General features: G+C 41.8%; 2 protein-coding genes across 3 annotated transcripts in view; both read left to right on the forward strand.

Moving 5' to 3' along the window:
* Positions 1 to 5,349, forward strand: part of LOC142915651 (uncharacterized) — a 30,271-nt gene extending 24,922 nt beyond the window's left edge. For both annotated transcript variants that reach the window (XM_076061375.1, XM_076061376.1), the window contains 2 exons: positions 1,815 to 1,865; positions 5,175 to 5,349. In XM_076061375.1, the coding sequence (XP_075917490.1) occupies positions 1,815 to 1,865; positions 5,175 to 5,329 (206 nt within the window). In that variant the 3' untranslated portion in view covers positions 5,330 to 5,349. The remainder of the gene's footprint in view (positions 1 to 1,814; positions 1,866 to 5,174) is intronic.
* A 1,550-nt stretch (positions 5,350 to 6,899) lies between these two features.
* Positions 6,900 to 11,470, forward strand: LOC142915652 (uncharacterized). Its single transcript, XM_076061377.1, has 3 exons — positions 6,900 to 8,715; positions 9,214 to 9,327; positions 10,195 to 11,470. The coding sequence occupies exons 1-3, from the start codon at positions 7,123 to 7,125 to the stop codon at positions 10,906 to 10,908; spliced, it is 2,421 nt and encodes an 806-aa protein (XP_075917492.1). The 5' UTR covers positions 6,900 to 7,122; the 3' UTR covers positions 10,909 to 11,470.
* Positions 11,471 to 17,775: the final 6,305 nt, after the last annotated feature.

The raw sequence follows: 17,775 nt of genomic DNA on the forward strand, positions 1-17,775 counted from the left end.
AAGACCTCTGCTGCTACACATTTACCTCGTGAGCCCCACTATTTCCAGATTTGAAGCTTTCGTGACTGCAAGGATTCACCACACTTTGTGTTTTTTTTCAGCAAAGTAACGACGTAGTTAAAAAACAAATAAATGATAAAACAACTAAATTAAATCACGACGTTTCGGAGGCAACACCAAGCTCCCTTCTTCAGGTGGAAACCGTCACAGCTGTATCAAGCAATTTTACCGTGACGATTTCCACCTGAATTTCTGTATGAAGTTGAGGCAGAAATTTTACCGTGATGGTTTCCACCTGAATTTCTGTATCAAGTTGATGCAGCAATTTTACCGTGACGGTTTCCACCTAAATTTCTGTATCGAGTTGATGCAGCAATGTTGCCGTGACGATTTCCACCTGAATTTCTGTATCGAGTTGATGCAGCAATTTTGCCGTGACCTGTGTCCACCTGAATTTCTGTATCAAGTTGATGCAGCAATGTTGCCGTGACGATTTCCACCTGAATTTCTGTATCAAGTTGATGCAGCAATATTACCGTGATAGTTTCCACCTGAATTTCTGTATCAAGTTGATGCGGCAATATTGCCGTGACGGTTTCCACCTGAATTTATGTATCGAGTTGATGCAGCAATTTTGCCGTGACGGTTTCCCCATGAAGACGGAAGCTTGGTGTTGCCCCCGAAACGTCGTGATTTAATGTAGTTGTTTTATTTATTTTATTTTACCTACGTCGTGACTTTACCGAAGAAACACAAAGAGTCTATGAGCCCCACGATGTCTGTCGTCAGTCAAAGCACCGTTTGTAATATGATGACAAGGTGAAATATTTAATTGGCGACTTATTTTTGAGGACATCAACACAGAATGTATCATCATTGTTACGCTTAATGAAGGGTTGAAGTCGTGGAATGTTAAAGTGCCTAACCCAGTAATGTTTCCGGGGTTTAATGTCCTCGCGAAGCAATAGTGAATTATGTTTAAGAGATTTGGCCGGGATGAATTGTTCATCGACCAAACGAAATTATTTTTTTTATTATTGTGAAGAGAGACATTTTGCAATTTTGGGGTGCCATCAGAATCTTTATTTAGACTGGAGAAATCTGATGAACTGTGAAGCTCATTTTCACAGATGACCAGTAAAAGGGATGAAATATTTTACATTATGAGACCTCCTTTGCCAGTAACAAGATATAGTAATAGGTTTTACCCTTTTAACTGGCACAAAAAACTGAAACCTTTATTCAAGGCATCTTGTTTGCAATAACCACAACAAACAAAAAGACAACTCTGATATTATTATCAGAGTTGTCTTTTTGTTTGCATTTTGACTGCTTGTGTTGTGGTTATTGCAAACATGATGCCTTGAATAAAGGTGTCAGTTTTTTGTGCCAGTTAAAAGGGTAAAACCTATTACTATATGGATGAAATCTTGTCTTGTGATAGATTACACAGAAATGTGCCGCACTATGGCATCGTACCGTGCAATGTGTTGTGATGGGAGTTGCATGCTGTCAGTTGTGTTCTTGTTAGTCAGGTGGCATCACAATCCAACAGTCATCCAATCAGTGAGCAAGTTGGTCCAGTGAGCATGTACATAGTGTGTATATGTATATATTTGATTGTGAGTGAGTGTATGTGAGTACTTATGTGTATGTGTGTGTGCGTGCATGCATGTGACGAACATGTTTTATATTAACAGCCAGCTGCTGTTTGAACCTTAAAGAATTCACTTGACCGGTTATGGGTAAGTCAAATGTGCTGATGCTAATGAATGGCATTCACATGTATGGAAATGTTGTTTTGTGTTTCTCAGCCTCCGCTCAAAGTTCTGGGCGCTTACCGTTAAAGGATGAAAATGAAGAAGGTAAATATTGTAAAATGCACGGCTTCATTGGAATAGATGGCTCTGTATAAGCAGTATGGAGGCCAGAAGTAATTTTAATCCAATAAACTGTTTCTTTAAATGGTTGTTCATTTAGATATCTTGTGATCAAAATTGTAATCGTGTTCCGACAATTGGCTAATTATTACGCTACTTTGATAAAATATGTAATTTATTAAGAGTTTTTTTAGGGCATGTTAATTCAGATATAAAATTGACTTTCATACTGCAGAATAATGCTTACAAGGTAAAACAACTGCATAACCTTGCAGCAGGGGCACCATTTCCTTTGAAAGTGTGTGGATTAATTGAAGGATCTTTTGAAAGTCCTTTAACCTTCCCGGTCCTCATTTTTCCACGAAAATGTTGACAGGCTGTGGAGCAAACAGCCTGCCAAAATACCAACAAAAAAAACATTCGAATTAGTGATTTACATATTGTTAATTTACATATGTTCCATGCAATTTCAGACTAACTTTATTCCAGCTGGCAAAGCCAATTGAGCTCAGCGGCTCTTTAACAAGGACAACCAATTGGATTTTTTTAAAATCTTTTATTTGGCTGGCACATATAACTGGCTGTCAAACATCTCTTGTGGAATCTCATAAGATATATCATCTTACACAACTGCTCATACATATGTTGAACACGTACGTATGTTATGTTTTCAACCTGTGTTTGAGCTGTGAATCTTTGTTTAAAGGGCAGTTGTGGTGCTTGTAACGTAACATATTCAACTCGTTTAAAGTGGTAGTGTGAGTGTACGTTATAGATTTCGGAATGAAAGCTCTTGGATACTCCACCAAGTGCTCTATTTTTTATTTCATTGGCTACCTATGTTCTAAACGACACCATTACCTTATTGTTTGGTTGTTGATGATGTTTTGTAAAACTGGAATTTGGATTTCCAATGGACAAACAGGTCAAGCATTGTATGTTTGACATTAACGTGACGTTCTGTTTGAATCCAAACAATATTTAACGTATGTATGTAGAAATTATTTCACACCGTACGTAGCCAGACGTGATTGACATTAACGTGACGTTCTGTTTGAATCCAAACAATATTTAATGTATGTATGTTGCAATTATTTCACACCGTACGTAGCCAGACGTGATTGACATTAACGTGACGTTCTGTTTGAATCCAAACAATATTTAATCTATGTATGTTGAAATTATTTCACACCGTACGTAGCCATACGTGATTGACATTAACGTGACGTTCTGTTTGAATCCAAACAATATTTAATGTATGTATGTTGCAATTATTTCGCACCGTACGTAGCCAGACGTGATAATGTGAGGTGCTAATCAATTGCGCTTTTGATGGAAGCATTATTGATTTAAAATACACGTAAATTCTGAAAGCTTGCACAAATTTAAATTTCAAATGCGCATACAAGTTGATGTTTATTACGTCAAAAAAACTCACAAGCAATTTCTTCTGCCAATGTTGGACTCGTACTTTTGCTTACCGTTCGTGTAAGTTGACTCTTTTCATGCACAATTTGTACATTTCAGCAAGTCTGTTCTCCATAGTTCATTTAGTTCCATAGTTTCATTTATGTGGTATAGCCCTGTGAGCCATCCGGCTCTTGAATCGGGTGCAACCGCAACAAACAAAAACATGAACAAGAAAACATCTTAAAGTGACTTTGTGTGTGACTTTGCAAACAGAAAATCCAGGAAAAAAACATCAAAATATTCCTGAAATAGCACCGTACACCACCAACGCTGTGTGCAAAAATCCCAGTGGGATGCAAGTCAAACAACAACAACAACCACAAGACAACTTAGATTAAGGCCATCAGTCTAACTCCGTACTACAATAAACAAAAACATGACCAAAACAAAAAAACACTTTTCGAAATCACCAAAATAAAAGCCATAAATGCAATGTAACGGTGACCAGATGTCATCATTGGCCACGGTGTTTATTCTGGTTGTTGTACAGCACACTTGGCCAAAAGCTCTTTTTGTTGAACAAAAACTTCACACGAAACCCCCAGAGCAGATGCCCTGAGATCACGATGGGAACGCCTTTTATGCCTCCTCATTCATGGAGCCCCACGGCCTCGCAGTATAAATACTGCCTCGCTATAGAAATAGGTTTTACCCTTTTAACGGGCACAAAAAAACTGACACCTTTATTCAAGGCATCATGTTTACAATAACCACAACACAAGCAGTCAAAATGCAAACAAAAAGACAACTCTGATAATAATATTGGCACTGTCCTTGAATTTGATTGGTCCACACCTGAGACGGCTTTTCTTAGAGCCTAGTCTCCACTGGTGTTGGACCAGAAGACGCCAAAAGGCGTACAATACCAGTGGAGACTAGGCTCTAAAGAAAGCCGTCTCGGGTGTGGACCAATCAACTTCAAGGACAGTGCCAATATTATTTTCAGAGTTGTCTTTTTTGTTTGCATTTTGACTGCTTGTGTTGTGGTTATTGCAGACACGATGCCTTGAATACAGGTGTCAGTTTTTTGTGCCAGTTAAAAGGGTAAAACCTATTGCTATATCTTGTTCCTGGCAAAGGAGGTCTCATAGTGTAAACGCTGCCCCGCTGTTTGCCTTTATTCGAAGCAACCCGCGCACTGATGACACGTTCACGTCGGAGAAAATCCGTTGGTTTGCAAATTGCTTGCTCGTGGAGATGCCGAACAGCACGGCGAAAGAGTGCCATTCGTCCGCGTTCAAAAATTACTCTACGCTTTGCGTTTTGTGGATTTTAATAAGACATCTTTGTGGTGTTGAAGATGTAAATGAAAAGAACCCGATTTTTTTTTCACCCCCCAAGTGCTCTTACACAGCGTGATAGTTTGCGCGAACTTTAACGATTTTGTCAGAGAAAATGGATTCACGTCACTCGTTGAAAAAAATAAAAAAACATTAAATTTAGATTTAAAGCTTTCGTGACTGCAGTAATTCATATTCTTAGTTCTTTTGGTAAAGTCACGTTGAAGTGAAACAATAAAATAATAAAATATATATAAAACAATAAAAACAATTCTCACGACGTTTCGACCATAACACAAACGGTCGTCATCAGGTGTGTCGGTTTGCATGAATTTATTTATTTTTAAACGGTGTATTTATAAAAACATTTTTTATTTTTTATATATATTATTATTTTATTGTTTCCCTTCAACGTGACTTTACCGAAAGAACCAAGAATATAAAAAACATTGCTCAACGTTCTGAAGTACGTCACGGTGTTCATATCCGCAATGTTTAACGGACCTCGTTCATCTACGTCGTTGGACGTTGATTACCGCCGCAGAAACATCTTTGAACGAGGGTGCTGGAATGGGCGGCGATCCCGATGTCACAAGGCAACAGCCCGAAGCGTCGTCGCCCCGTACGCTCGAACAAGGACCCACCGCCAAGTCTGAGACGCAGAAGACTTTCTGCGTCACATCTCAACAAGCTGGGTAAGGCGTCGCAACCCATTCCTCTTCGGGCAGATTTGCTCTTTTTTTACACGCGACACACTCCTTTCATTTTAATTTAGATGCGTTGAAAACGCTGCCACGTCACGCGTCCTGTCACGCTAAAAGAACACATTCCCCACGTCGGTCTGTGCCGTCTGTTAATGTCGGCGCAGGGCCGTAGCTGATAACGTGGTGCAAGGAGGCCCGTCAGACCTGGCGCAGGCTGACGCCGGTGCCGCAGCAACGGCTGAATTGGACGAGTTAATTGATGAACTTGAAATGGGGCTGACGACGGGTGAGCGCTTTCACACACAAAACGGTTAGTCGCGGAAATAAGAATAACGTAGCACAATACTTAACAATTTCGATTTAAAGCTTTCGTGACTGCAAGGATTCATCTTCTTTGGGTCTTTCGGTAAAGTCACCACGTAGAATGAGAATAAAATAATAAAATGATAAAATAAAATAACACAATAAAATATCTCACGACGTTTCGGCCACAACACAAGTGGCCTTCTTCAGGTGAAAGGAACAGACCTGTTCAGGTGAAAGGAACAAAACAAACCTGTTCCTTTCACCTGAAGAAGGCCACTTGTGTTGTGGCCGAAACGTCGTGAGAATTTTTTGTGTTATTTTATTTTATTATTTTATTCTCATTCTACATGGTGACTTTACCGAAAGAGCCAAAGAAGACTACTTAACGTGTGATAAAATTCAGTGTTGTTTCATAAAGCGTGCAATGAGCGAAAAGCAAATGAGTGATAATATCACCATTAAAAAAAAAACGTGGAATAATTGGGGTGTGGCATTTGTGATTTAAACATTATGTAAAAATATGCTTTTGTCTTGTTTGCAGATGATGACTCGAGGTCTAAGAGTGGTCCCCGCAACGTGGAAACTGTAAAAATAAATAAAACAGAGGCTGACGTTGATTCTACTGTAGAGCCGGTTAAAAAGCCAGAACCAGCCCTTCCAGATTCAACAATGATGAAAGCCACTGCGGACAGCAGCTCCGATAAAACTGATAAAGTCGACGTGAACGATGAGACAAATGCCAATGTGGCAACAGATGTCAACAGAGGACCTTCAGAAAAACCTTTGCAGTTTCTCAAAGCTCGCGATGATGTGCAAAGAATGGAAGCAGCCGATGGAAACGAGGCTGGAAACGCGCCGCAGGTTTCTGCCGAGCCACCCGTTACTCAGACAAAGAATGGTAATGAAGCGAAAGTCGACTTCCTTGCCAAGGTTCGGGAATCTGCCTTGGCCCAGCAACTTGACCGTAAATCCAAACCTGCCCTTTGTGGGTCTTTTACTGGGGCCACCGCAGAAGCGTCTGGTTGTGTCGTGGGTGAACAAGACCCCGGACGTAAAAGGTTACCCGTGGCTTTCCCTGACACGTCCACCAAACCCAATAGTGAGTTAAGCAGGGCAGGAAGGCGTGGTGGAGGAAGTCTAAAGTGCCTGGATAAAATGCCCGTTAAAAACGAAACCTGTCTAAATGCGCACGTGGAGAAAATCCCCGTAGTGCATGCCAAATCTGTGGACAAGCAAGTAAAGAGTATACCTGTGGAGCGACAGGATTCATCATCCGAACAGCATACGGAACAACTGGTAACACGCCAACACAAGACGCACGTGGAAGAGTCTGTATTGATCCAGCCAGTGGAAATCCGTCAAGAAATTGCCGGCGCTAGAGAAGAAATAGTTGAGCCAGACAAAGTTTGCAAGGTTATTGCAGAAGCAAGGCTAACTAAAAGTGAAAAAGTATCCGAAATAAATGAAACTTCACAGCCAGTAATGGACCAGTCAAATGAGCCTGGGGCTTCGATGCAAAACAGAATTTTTCACAAGACTCGATCAATTTCAAAAGAGCGACGTGCACCTGAAGTTGAATGTCAAAATCATTCTGCTGAAACATCTTCTCCAGTTTTTCCTGTCTGTAAGCAGCCTTCAGATCGGTGGAGGTCCACAAATGAAATCACCAGAGATTACCTTCCTAAAGTGGGATTGACCACTTACAGAATTGTTCCTTCCAAGCCAGTCATAAGACCAAAACCTGGAACAGCTGATGTCCCATTCCTTCTACCAGCTTATAAAACAGAACCCGGCAAGACTGAAAATGCTACTGCAACCAATGCTACAAAAGAAATCAAAGAAACGTTGAAATACTACTCAACAGCGAAGATCGGTGACATTACAACCAATCCACAACAGCATACAGCACATCAGTCACCGGTGATTCCTCTACCATTAATTCCCCCACCAGTGATTCCTCCACCATTGATTCCCCCACCAGTGATTCCTCCACCATTAATTGCCCCACCAGTGATTCCTCCACCATTAATTCCCCCACCAGTGATTCCTCCACCATTGATTCCCCCACCAGTGATTCCTCCACAATTAAGTCCTCCACCAGTGATTCCTCCACCATTAATTCCCCCACCAGTGATTCCTCCACCAATGATTCCTCATTTATCAGGGCTCTCAATTGTGGCTCGCCCATTCCAGAGGTCCCATTCCCTCCAGTGTACTACGGAGGCAATATCTCAGCAACACTCTGCCACCGAGCCACTTGCCAGCACTGCCACATCTCCACCACCACTACCACCACCACCATCGAGCTCAAAGCAAGATGCATTTTTCCGTCCCGGCAGGAGGGCCTCCAGCATCTACGTGGCATCTGCCATTGCCAAGAGAACAGCCTACAAGGCCATTGATGCTCCGAATGAAATTTACAGTGGCACAACCACAACAAATACAACACCTGTACATGCTTTGCCACCAATTCAGGTAAATTGGGAACAGGATGAGCTCACGATTCCACCACCACCACAGTTTTCTACGGAAGAAAATGCCAACATTCCAAATGCTCCAGGTGACCCGGGGAAGGTGATTATTATAACCGAGGCACCACGAGTCCATCAATGGAAGCCAAAACTATTCAGACCAGTCAGTTTCCCAAGCGTCATGTTCAAAAATGACAAACCATCTAGCGTGAGTGTAGCGTCGAGTCATTCAGAGTCTAAGAACGCCGTTTTTCCTGTCAAGTCACCACCTCCGGTGAGTCCTAAACCAAGTAGTGGAAACCCTTTTAATGTAAAATCAGCCACTAACTCATCTCAAATTCAGTCCGTTCTCAGTTCTCCAAAATCCACCGACGCAAGTCCTTTCCATCAGCCTCCCACAGTTTTAAATACCACTGGAACTGCACTGGAAAGTTTCAGTCTTATTCACGGGCAGAGGAAACCATCAGGTGAAGACAGCGGTCCGTTTGGACCGATGCTGAAGTTAAAACCTGTGGTGCAAACACCAATTGTGAAGGATAACAATGCACATGGTTCCCTAATGGAAGCGCTTCAGTCTACAGACAACGTGGGCACATTGAGAAAGGTCAGCCTGCTTTGTCTACATCGTCACATTTAAAATATTGTAATAAATATGGAAAATGTTGTGTTTAGCCTAAATTAAATGTGATTCGTTTATTTAAAAAAAAAGTATTTGTAGAACCTGCATTATTAACCATGATTGCACATGTATAATTAAAGTTATCTTAAACATTTTGATTTAAAGCTTTCGTGACTGCAGTAATTCATATTCTTAGCTCTTTCGGTAAAGTCACGTTGAAGGGAAACAATAAAATAATAAAATATATATAAAACAATAAAAATTCTCACGACGTTTCGACCATAACACAAACGGTCGTGTTATGGTCGAAACGTCGTGATAATTTTTATTGTTTTATATATATTTTTTATTATTTTATTGTTTCCCTTCAACGTGACTTTACCGAAAGAGCTAACAATATTATATTAAACATTTACCTTGCTAACGTGAAACGTTGTACAACATTTCCGTAAATGTTCTGGTCGCTGTTCCGTTATATTCTAGGTTTCGGGTGAACATCTGCAGGCAATGCTGGCAGCTGTAGACAGTGAGGCAGAGAGAGATGCTCGCATTTCTGTCGCTGTTCCATCAGGCGCAGGAGGGAAACGACTGAGAAAAGTAAGTGGGAATGCAAGTGACAGCTGTGTATTTAATTTTGATTTAAAGCTTTCGTGACTGCAGGGATTCACATTCTTGGTTCTTTCGGTAAAGTCACCACCACGTAGAAGGGAAACAATGAATAATAACAATAAAATTCTCACGACGTTTCGACTGCAACACAAGCAATCATCATCAGGTGTGGTTTTCACGTCGTGAGAATTTTATTGTTTTGTTTTTTATTATTTTATTGTTTCCCTTCTACGTGACTCGGCCTCAAATGAGTACCCGGTGCGGTGTGTAAACATTAGCACGTGCTAACATCACTTGCTCCAAGAGTCAGTGACAGCTGTACAGGGTGGGGGAGGGTGGGGATATTTGTGTCTCGTGTGTGTGTGTGTCTCGTCTTTGTGTCTTTGATTTCCCATGCAGTGTATAAACAAAGCAAGTGCCATCCGTTCATTTGCTTTGGCCAAAGTGATTTTTTTAATTAAAAGTTTCTGTACGATAGGGATGTATGTGCCCGCGTGGGACACTTACCTTCAAAAATCTCAGATCATAGGAAGCCATTCCGCAATGACTAATGAGAAAGTCGGGGATAATCGAGGATAATAGGAAGAATAGGGCCGTGGATAATGGAACTTTTGTGAACCTGACAGCTGTTGCAAATTACACGAATCACGCATATTAGGGCCTATTTGTCTTGCTCCCATTAATACATTAACAAAAACGTCCTTCAACATAATTTTCTTTGAGCTTGAGGATGTACGTTTGCACGGCATCGAACAATGGCGTGATTTGTCTGAACTTGAAGTGTTGTTACCCCAGGTAGCACAAGTCTTGGTGTCTCGTTGACTGCTGTGTTCTACTGTCTTCTGGTTTCCATAGACCCCATCTGCAGCAGCAGCGGCAGCAGCAGAAGACGAAGAACTGGTGTCTCAGCAGTTGAGAGAAGCCGACTTGGGCGACTCAGCCACAGTGCGGCCACGGCTTGCACCTGTGCATTCTCCTCCAGTCCCCATAGCCCCACCACCTCCTGTCATCCTTGTGGGTAACGGGGCCACAGGTACAGAGCGTAGGCCCGAGGATGCACGTCTGGCCATGCTTGATGCCATCCGATCCGGCAGTTGTGCTGGCATGCCTAAGAAGGTGATTGTAACTGAGCCACCACGAGTTCACCAGTGGAAGCCGAAACCATTCAGACCAGTCAGTTTCCCAAGCGTCTTGTTCAAAGATGACGAGCCATCTAGCGTGAGTGTGGCGTCGAGTCATTCAGAGACTAAGAACGCCGTTTTTTCTGTCAAGTCACCACCTCCGGTGAGTCCTAAACCAAGTAGTGGAAACCCTTTTAATGTAAAATCAGCGTCTAACTCGTCTCAAATTCAGTCCGTTCTCAGTTCTCCAAAATCCGCGGTCGCAAGTCCTTTCCATCAGCCTCCCACAGTTTCAAATACCACTGGAACTGCACCGGGAAGTCCCAGTCTCATTCACGAGCAGAGGAAACCATCAGGTGAAGACAGCTGTCCGTTTGGACCGATGCTGAAGTCAAAACCTGTGGTGCAAAAACCAAAGTTTAATGTGACGGACGTGAAAAAGGAATAGCCTATTCCCACCGCAGGGCTTAGGGCGTGCCAGGCGTCAAATATTTTTCGACGTGAACCCCACCGTTCGAGAGGCAAATCCCTCGCGTATATAAAAGAAGAAAGCTAAGAAAGAATGGAAGATGTTTCTATTTAAAGCTTTCGTGACTGCAAGGATTCATCTTCTTTGGTTCTTTCGGTAAAGTCACCACCACGTAGAATGAGAATAAAATAATAAATTAACAAAATAAAATAACAAATTCTCACGACGTTTCGGCCACAACACAAGTGGCCTTCAGGTGAAAGGAACAGACCTGTCGGGACGACAGAGCTTCAACGAACGTTGTTAAGATTCGAGGCGTCTTTTAAGCTGGTTTAGAGAAGAGAGGCACCTTGACAAAGGGGTTTACATATCAATGCTAAATTCTCCTGTTTGATATGTAAACCCCTTTGTCAAGGTGCCTCACTTCCCCCAACCAGCTAAAAAGTCGCTTCGAATCTTAACAACGTTCATTGAAGCTCTGTCGTCCCGACGGGTCTGTTCCTTTCACCTGAAGACGGCCGCTTGCGTTGTGGCCGAAACGTTGTGAGAATTTTATCGTGTTATTTTATTATTTTATTATTCTCATTCTACGTGGTGGTGACTTTACCGAAAGAACCAAAGAAAATGGAAGATGTGTCCATTACGTTATACTGTACTCATGTGTTCAATAGAAAATGTTGGGAGCGTTTGTCCCTTTTTACATTTTGGAGGTTTAATGATGCGTTTCGTGTTGATATACGAATAAACACTTGATGCAGCCTGTTTCGTTTTATGCCCTGTGTGTCGGTGCATACAGAAACCAGCACGTACGAGCGCTGTGCCGTATACCCATTGCAGAGTATCTGCATTAAGCGACAAAGAGTTGCATGTTCATACTGTTGAACATATACGGTAATGCAGATATTGGGGATGTTTATTTAACTGTGCTTCCGTTTGTAAATGTTAGGTAACCGGCACACAAGAGCGTGTGCAGTTCTACAGGTTTATTGTATTTACCACTGAATTCTACAGTAGTATTGTATTTACCACTGAATTATACAGTTTTATTGCATTTACCACTGAATTCTACAGTAGTATTGCATTTACCACTGAATTCTACAGTATTATTGCATTTACCACTGAATTATACAGTATTATTGCATTTACCACTGAATTATACAGTATTATTGCATTTACCACTGAATTATACAGTATTATTGCATTTACCACTGAATTCTACAGTAGTATTGCATTTACCACTGAATTCTACAGTATTGCATTTACCACTGAATTATACAGTATTATTGCATTTACCACTGAATTATACAGTATTATTGCATTTACCACTGAATGATACAGTATTATTGCATTTACCACTGAATTCTACAGTAGTATTGCATTTACCACTGAATTCTACAGTATTATTGCATTTACCACTGAATTATACAGTATTATTGCATTTACCACTGAATTATACAGTATTATTGCATTTACCACTGAATTCTACAGTAGTATTGCATTTACCACTGAATTCTACAGTAGTATTGCATTTACCACTGAATTCTACAGTTTTATTGTATTTACCATTGAATTCTACAGTTGTATTGCATTTACCACTGAATTCTACAGTAGTATTACATTTACCACTGAATTCTAAAGTGGTATTACATTCACCACTGAATTCTACAGTTTTATTGCATTTACCACTGAATTCTACAGTTGTATTGCATTTACCACTGTATTCTACAGTAGTATTGCATTTACCACTGAATTGTACAGTAGTATTGCATTTACCACTGAATTCTACAGTAGTATTGCATTTACCACTGAATTCTACAGTATTATTGTATTTACCACTGAATTCTACAGTAGTATTGCATTTACCACTGAATTCTACAGTAGTATTGCATTTACCACTGAATTCTACAGTATTATTGCATTTACCACTGAATTCTACAATAGTATTGCATTTACCACTGAATTCTACAGTAGTATTGCATTTACCACTGAATTCTACAGTATTGCATTTACCACTGAATTCTACAGTAGTGTTGCATTTACCACTGAATTCTACAGTAGTATTGCATTTACCACTGAATTCTACAGTATTGCATTTACCACTGAATTCTACAATAGTATTGCATTTACCACTGAATTCTACAATAGTATTGCATTTACCACTGAAGTCTACAGTATTATTGCATTTACCACTGAATTCTACAGTAGTATTGCATTTACCACTGAATTCTATAGTATTGCATTTACCACTGAATTCTACAGTATTGCATTTACCACTGAATTCTACAGTAGTATTGCATTTACCACTGAATTCTACAGTTTTATTGCATTTACCACTGAATTCTACAATAGTATTGCATTTACCACTGAATTCTACAGTATTGCATTTACCACTGAAATCTACAATAGTATTGCATTTACCACTGAATTCTACAGTTTTATTGCATTTACCACTGAATTCTACAGTAGTATTACATTTACCACTGAATTCTACAGTGGTATTGCATTTACCACTGAATTCTACAGTAGTATTACATTTACCACTGAATTCTACAGTTTTATTGCATTTACCACTGAATTCTACAGTTTTATTGTATTTACCACTGAATTCTACAGTAGTATTGTATTTACAACTGAATTCTACAGTTTTATGGTATTTACCACTGAATTCTACAGTAGTATTACATTTACCACTGAATTCTACAGTTTTATTACATTTACCGCTGAATTCTACAGTTTTATTGTATTTACCACTGAATTCTACAGTAGTATTGTATTTACCACTGAATTCTACAGTTTTATTGTATTTACCACTGAATTCTACAGTTGTATTGCATTTACCACTGAAATCTACATTAGTATTGCATTTACCACTGAATTCTACAGTAGTATTGCATTTACCACTGAATTCTACAGTAGTATTGCATTTACCACTGAATTCTACAGTAGTATTGCATTTACCACTGAATTCTACAGTAGTATTGCATTTACCACTGAATTCTACAGTTTTATTGCATTTACCACTGGATTCTACAGTATTATTGCATTTACCACTTAATTCTACAATAGTATTGCATTTACCACTGAATTCTACAGTATTATTGCATTTACCACTGAATTCTACAGTTGCATTGCATTTACCACTGAATTCTACAGTAGTATTGCATTTACCACTGAATTCTACAGTAGTATTGCATTTACCACTGAATTCTACAGTAGTATTGCATTTACCACTGAATTCTACAGTAGTATTGCATTTGTAGTGGGTTCGAATTAGGTGCACACACGACTCCTTGGGAGGCAACGCTGATTTATTAGAACGGTAAGTAATATAACACTGCACATAAGGTGGTGACCACCGACCTACTCTAGCTAACACATACTTCTTCTTTGGTTCTTTCGGTAAAGTCACGTAGAATGAGAATAAAATAATAAATTGATAAAATAAAATAACAATAATATTCTCACGACGTTTCGGCCACAACACAAGCGGCCTTCATCAGGTGAAGGGACGAGACTGTCTGGTAGGACAGCGCTGGAGTGAAAGAGCCACGTTCAGATCACGACCTTTAAGCTGTGTGAGAGGAAACAAAGCGCCTTGACAAAGGAATTAGCATAGAATTTAGCATTGAAATGGCTGAATGATTAGCTTGTGACTGGTCACAGAAATAGCTATGTTAAAAGTTAAAGCATACACATCCGCAGAGGCACCCCTTGATAAAGGAATTAGCATAGAATTTAGCATTGAAATATCTAAGTTAAAGCATACACATCCGCAGAGGCACCTCTTGACAAAGGAATTAGCATAGAATTTAGCATTGAAATAGCTGAGTGATTAGCTTGTAACTGGTCACAGAAATAGCTACATTAAAGTCAGAGCATACACATTCACCGAGGCACTTAGTACAAATCAAACAGGAGAATTTAGCATTGAAATAACTAGGCGAATTTAGCATTGAAATAACTGAGTGATTAGCTAGTGACTGGTCACAGAAATGACTATGTTGAAGTCAAGGCCTACACATCCGAGCTATTCACAGTACTATATAGTGAACCAATAAAAAACTAAAATATAAATTACCTTAATGTTATCAATAAACTCTATATTCTCCAATCAGCTAAGCTACCAACAATAAGTCGTTATATATCACAATGCTATATGGCGAAAAAATGGGTGGATTCTTACCCTCAACTTTAGCACCACGGATAGCTACGGGCCCCGTTCAGACGGACGAGTTCATCCATGGTCAGAACAGAGGAGGGGTGAGAGACAGCTGCGAGGCGCTATTATACTCCATTTTGTAAACCATACCATTAACCGTGGTGTGAGATAAGATAACATAACACATTCTCCTGCGGAGGGAGCTGGTAGTAGGAACGTTGGGCTGCTCGGTCAATGGCCAGGGTCAACGGCGGCACCACCACGTGGTGTATTCCGTAAATATGCTCGACATCAGCTTCTGTGAGGACTGCTGTATCCCAACACGTACCAGGGTGAACTTTAACAACAATAAGCCCTTGTTCTCAGCAAAGCTCAGAAGGTTGAGGTTGGAGAAGGAGGAAGCGTTTAGGAGTGGGGATAGAGACAGATTCAAGGAGTCGAAGAACAGGTTTAGCAAAGCGGTGAGAGAGGCTAAACGACTGTACTCAGACTAAAACACCAGTTCTCTACAAACGACGCTGCTTCTGTCTGGAGAGGGCTCAGGCAGATCACCAACTACAAACCCAGAGCCCCCCACACCACTAACGACTCCCGCCTAGCCAACGACCTGAACGAGTTCTACTGTAGATTTGAAAGACAATTGGACTATCCTGAACCACCCCTTCCCACCCGAGAGGCCCCACCCCCCACCCATACTACAGAGACGATTCTCTCCTTTCAGGAGGGAGAAGTTAATAGACTTTTCAAGAGGCAGAATCCACGCAAAGCAGCCGGGTCGGACTCTGTCTCTCCAGCGACCCTTAGACACTGCGCTGACCAGCTGTCTCCGGTGTTCACCAACATCTTTAACACCTCCCTGGAGACATGCCATGTACCAGCCTGTCTCAAGTCCTCCACCATCATCCCTGTGCCCAAAAAGCTAAGGCCAACAGGACTAAATGATTACAGACCGGTCGCCCTTACATCTGTGGTAATGAAGTCTTTTGAGCGCCTGGTCCTGGCACACCTCAAAGCCATCACAGAGCCTCTCTTGGACCCCCTTCAGTTCGCCTACAGAGCCAACAGGTCTGTGGACGACGCAGTTAACATGGCCCTCCACTTCACCCTACAGCATCTGGACGCCCCAGCATCCTACGCCAGGATCCTGTTTGTGGACTTCAGCTCTGCCTTCAACACCATCATCCCTGCCCTGCTTCAGGACAAGCTCTTCCAGCTGAACTTGCCCTACACCACCTGTAAATGGATCACAGACTTCCTGTCTGACAGGAAGCAGTGCGTTAAGCTGGGAACACAAATCTCTGACTCCAGGTCCATCAGCACCGGAACTCCTCAGGGCTGCGTCCTTTCCCCACTGCTTTTCTCCCTGTATACCAACAGCTGCACCTCCAATCATCTGTCCGTCAAACTCTTGAAGTTTGCGGACGACACCACCCTCATTGGGCTGATCTCTGGTGGGGATGAGTCTGACTATAGGTGGGAAGCTGACAACCTGGTGACCTGGTGTAGCCAGAACAACTTAGAGCTAAATGCTCTAAAGACAGTTGAGATGGTTGTGGACTTCAGGAAGAATACAGCCCCCCCCCATCACCCAGTTAGACTCCCCAGTCAAAATTGTAGAGTCCTTCCGCTTCCTGGGCACTATTCTCTCCCGGGACCTCAAGTGGGAACTGAACATCAGCTCCCTCACCAAGAGAGCTCAACAGAGGATGTACTTTCTACGGCAGCTGAAGAAATTCAACCTGCCAAAGACAATGATGGTGCAATTCTATACAGCGATCATTGAATCCATCCTCACCTCCTCCATAACAGTCTGGTACGCTGCTGCCACTGCCAAGGACAAGAGCAGACTGCAGCGTATCATCCACACTGCTGAGAAGGTAATTGCCTGCAATCTACCAACCCTCGAGGACCTGCACACGACAAGGACCATGAGGCGAGCGAGGAAGATTATGGCCGATTCCTCCCACCCTGGACACTCTCTGTTTCAGCTACTCCCCTCCGGCAGAAGGCTTCGGTCCATCAGGACCAAAACCTCACGCCATAAAAACAGTTTCTTCCCATCTGCTGCTGGCCTGATTCTGTGAGGGCGGGCATGAGCCGGCGTGAGTAGGTTACACGTTGAGTTTTATAAGGGCACCACGGGGTGACCAGCCCCTCCCCACCCAGCCCCACCCATCCCCACTCAGCCCCACCCTCCCCTCCCTCCCCTCCCCACCCCGCCACACCCACCCCACTCAGCCCCTCCACTACCCACCCCACCCAGCCCCACCCTCCCCTCCCCACCCTCCCCTCCCCACCCAGCCCCTCCCCACCCTCCCATCTCCACCCAGCCACACCCCTCCCATTTTTGGATGCACGACGGACTGACACAACAATAATCCCCTGTGGGCTGGTGGTGTAATAACCAGGAGGTTCCTACCAGTATTAACTTTATAACCAAGTGTAAGCCCAGAGTACAAAGCAATTTTAAAAGCGGTTGCAGTAACAGCTAAGAATATATTAGAATACATTTCACAACATTTTACAATTAACATTGCCGAAAAGGTCTAACTAAAATCTGAAAACTCATACTATCTATGCAACAAATCTGAAAAGCGCTCAAATTTATAACATCCAATTATGGAATTAATAGCTTATTAAAAACCAATAAAATCCTAAGGTTGGGGGTTGACTCAGCCTATGAGCCC

The sequence above is a fragment of the Petromyzon marinus genome, unplaced genomic scaffold (assembly GCF_048934315.1).
Source record: "Petromyzon marinus isolate PM22_M1 ecotype Great Lakes invasive population unplaced genomic scaffold, UKy_Petmar_22M1.pri1.0 PM_G_Scaffold_33, whole genome shotgun sequence".
Classification (NCBI taxonomy): domain Eukaryota; kingdom Metazoa; phylum Chordata; class Hyperoartia; order Petromyzontiformes; family Petromyzontidae; genus Petromyzon; species Petromyzon marinus.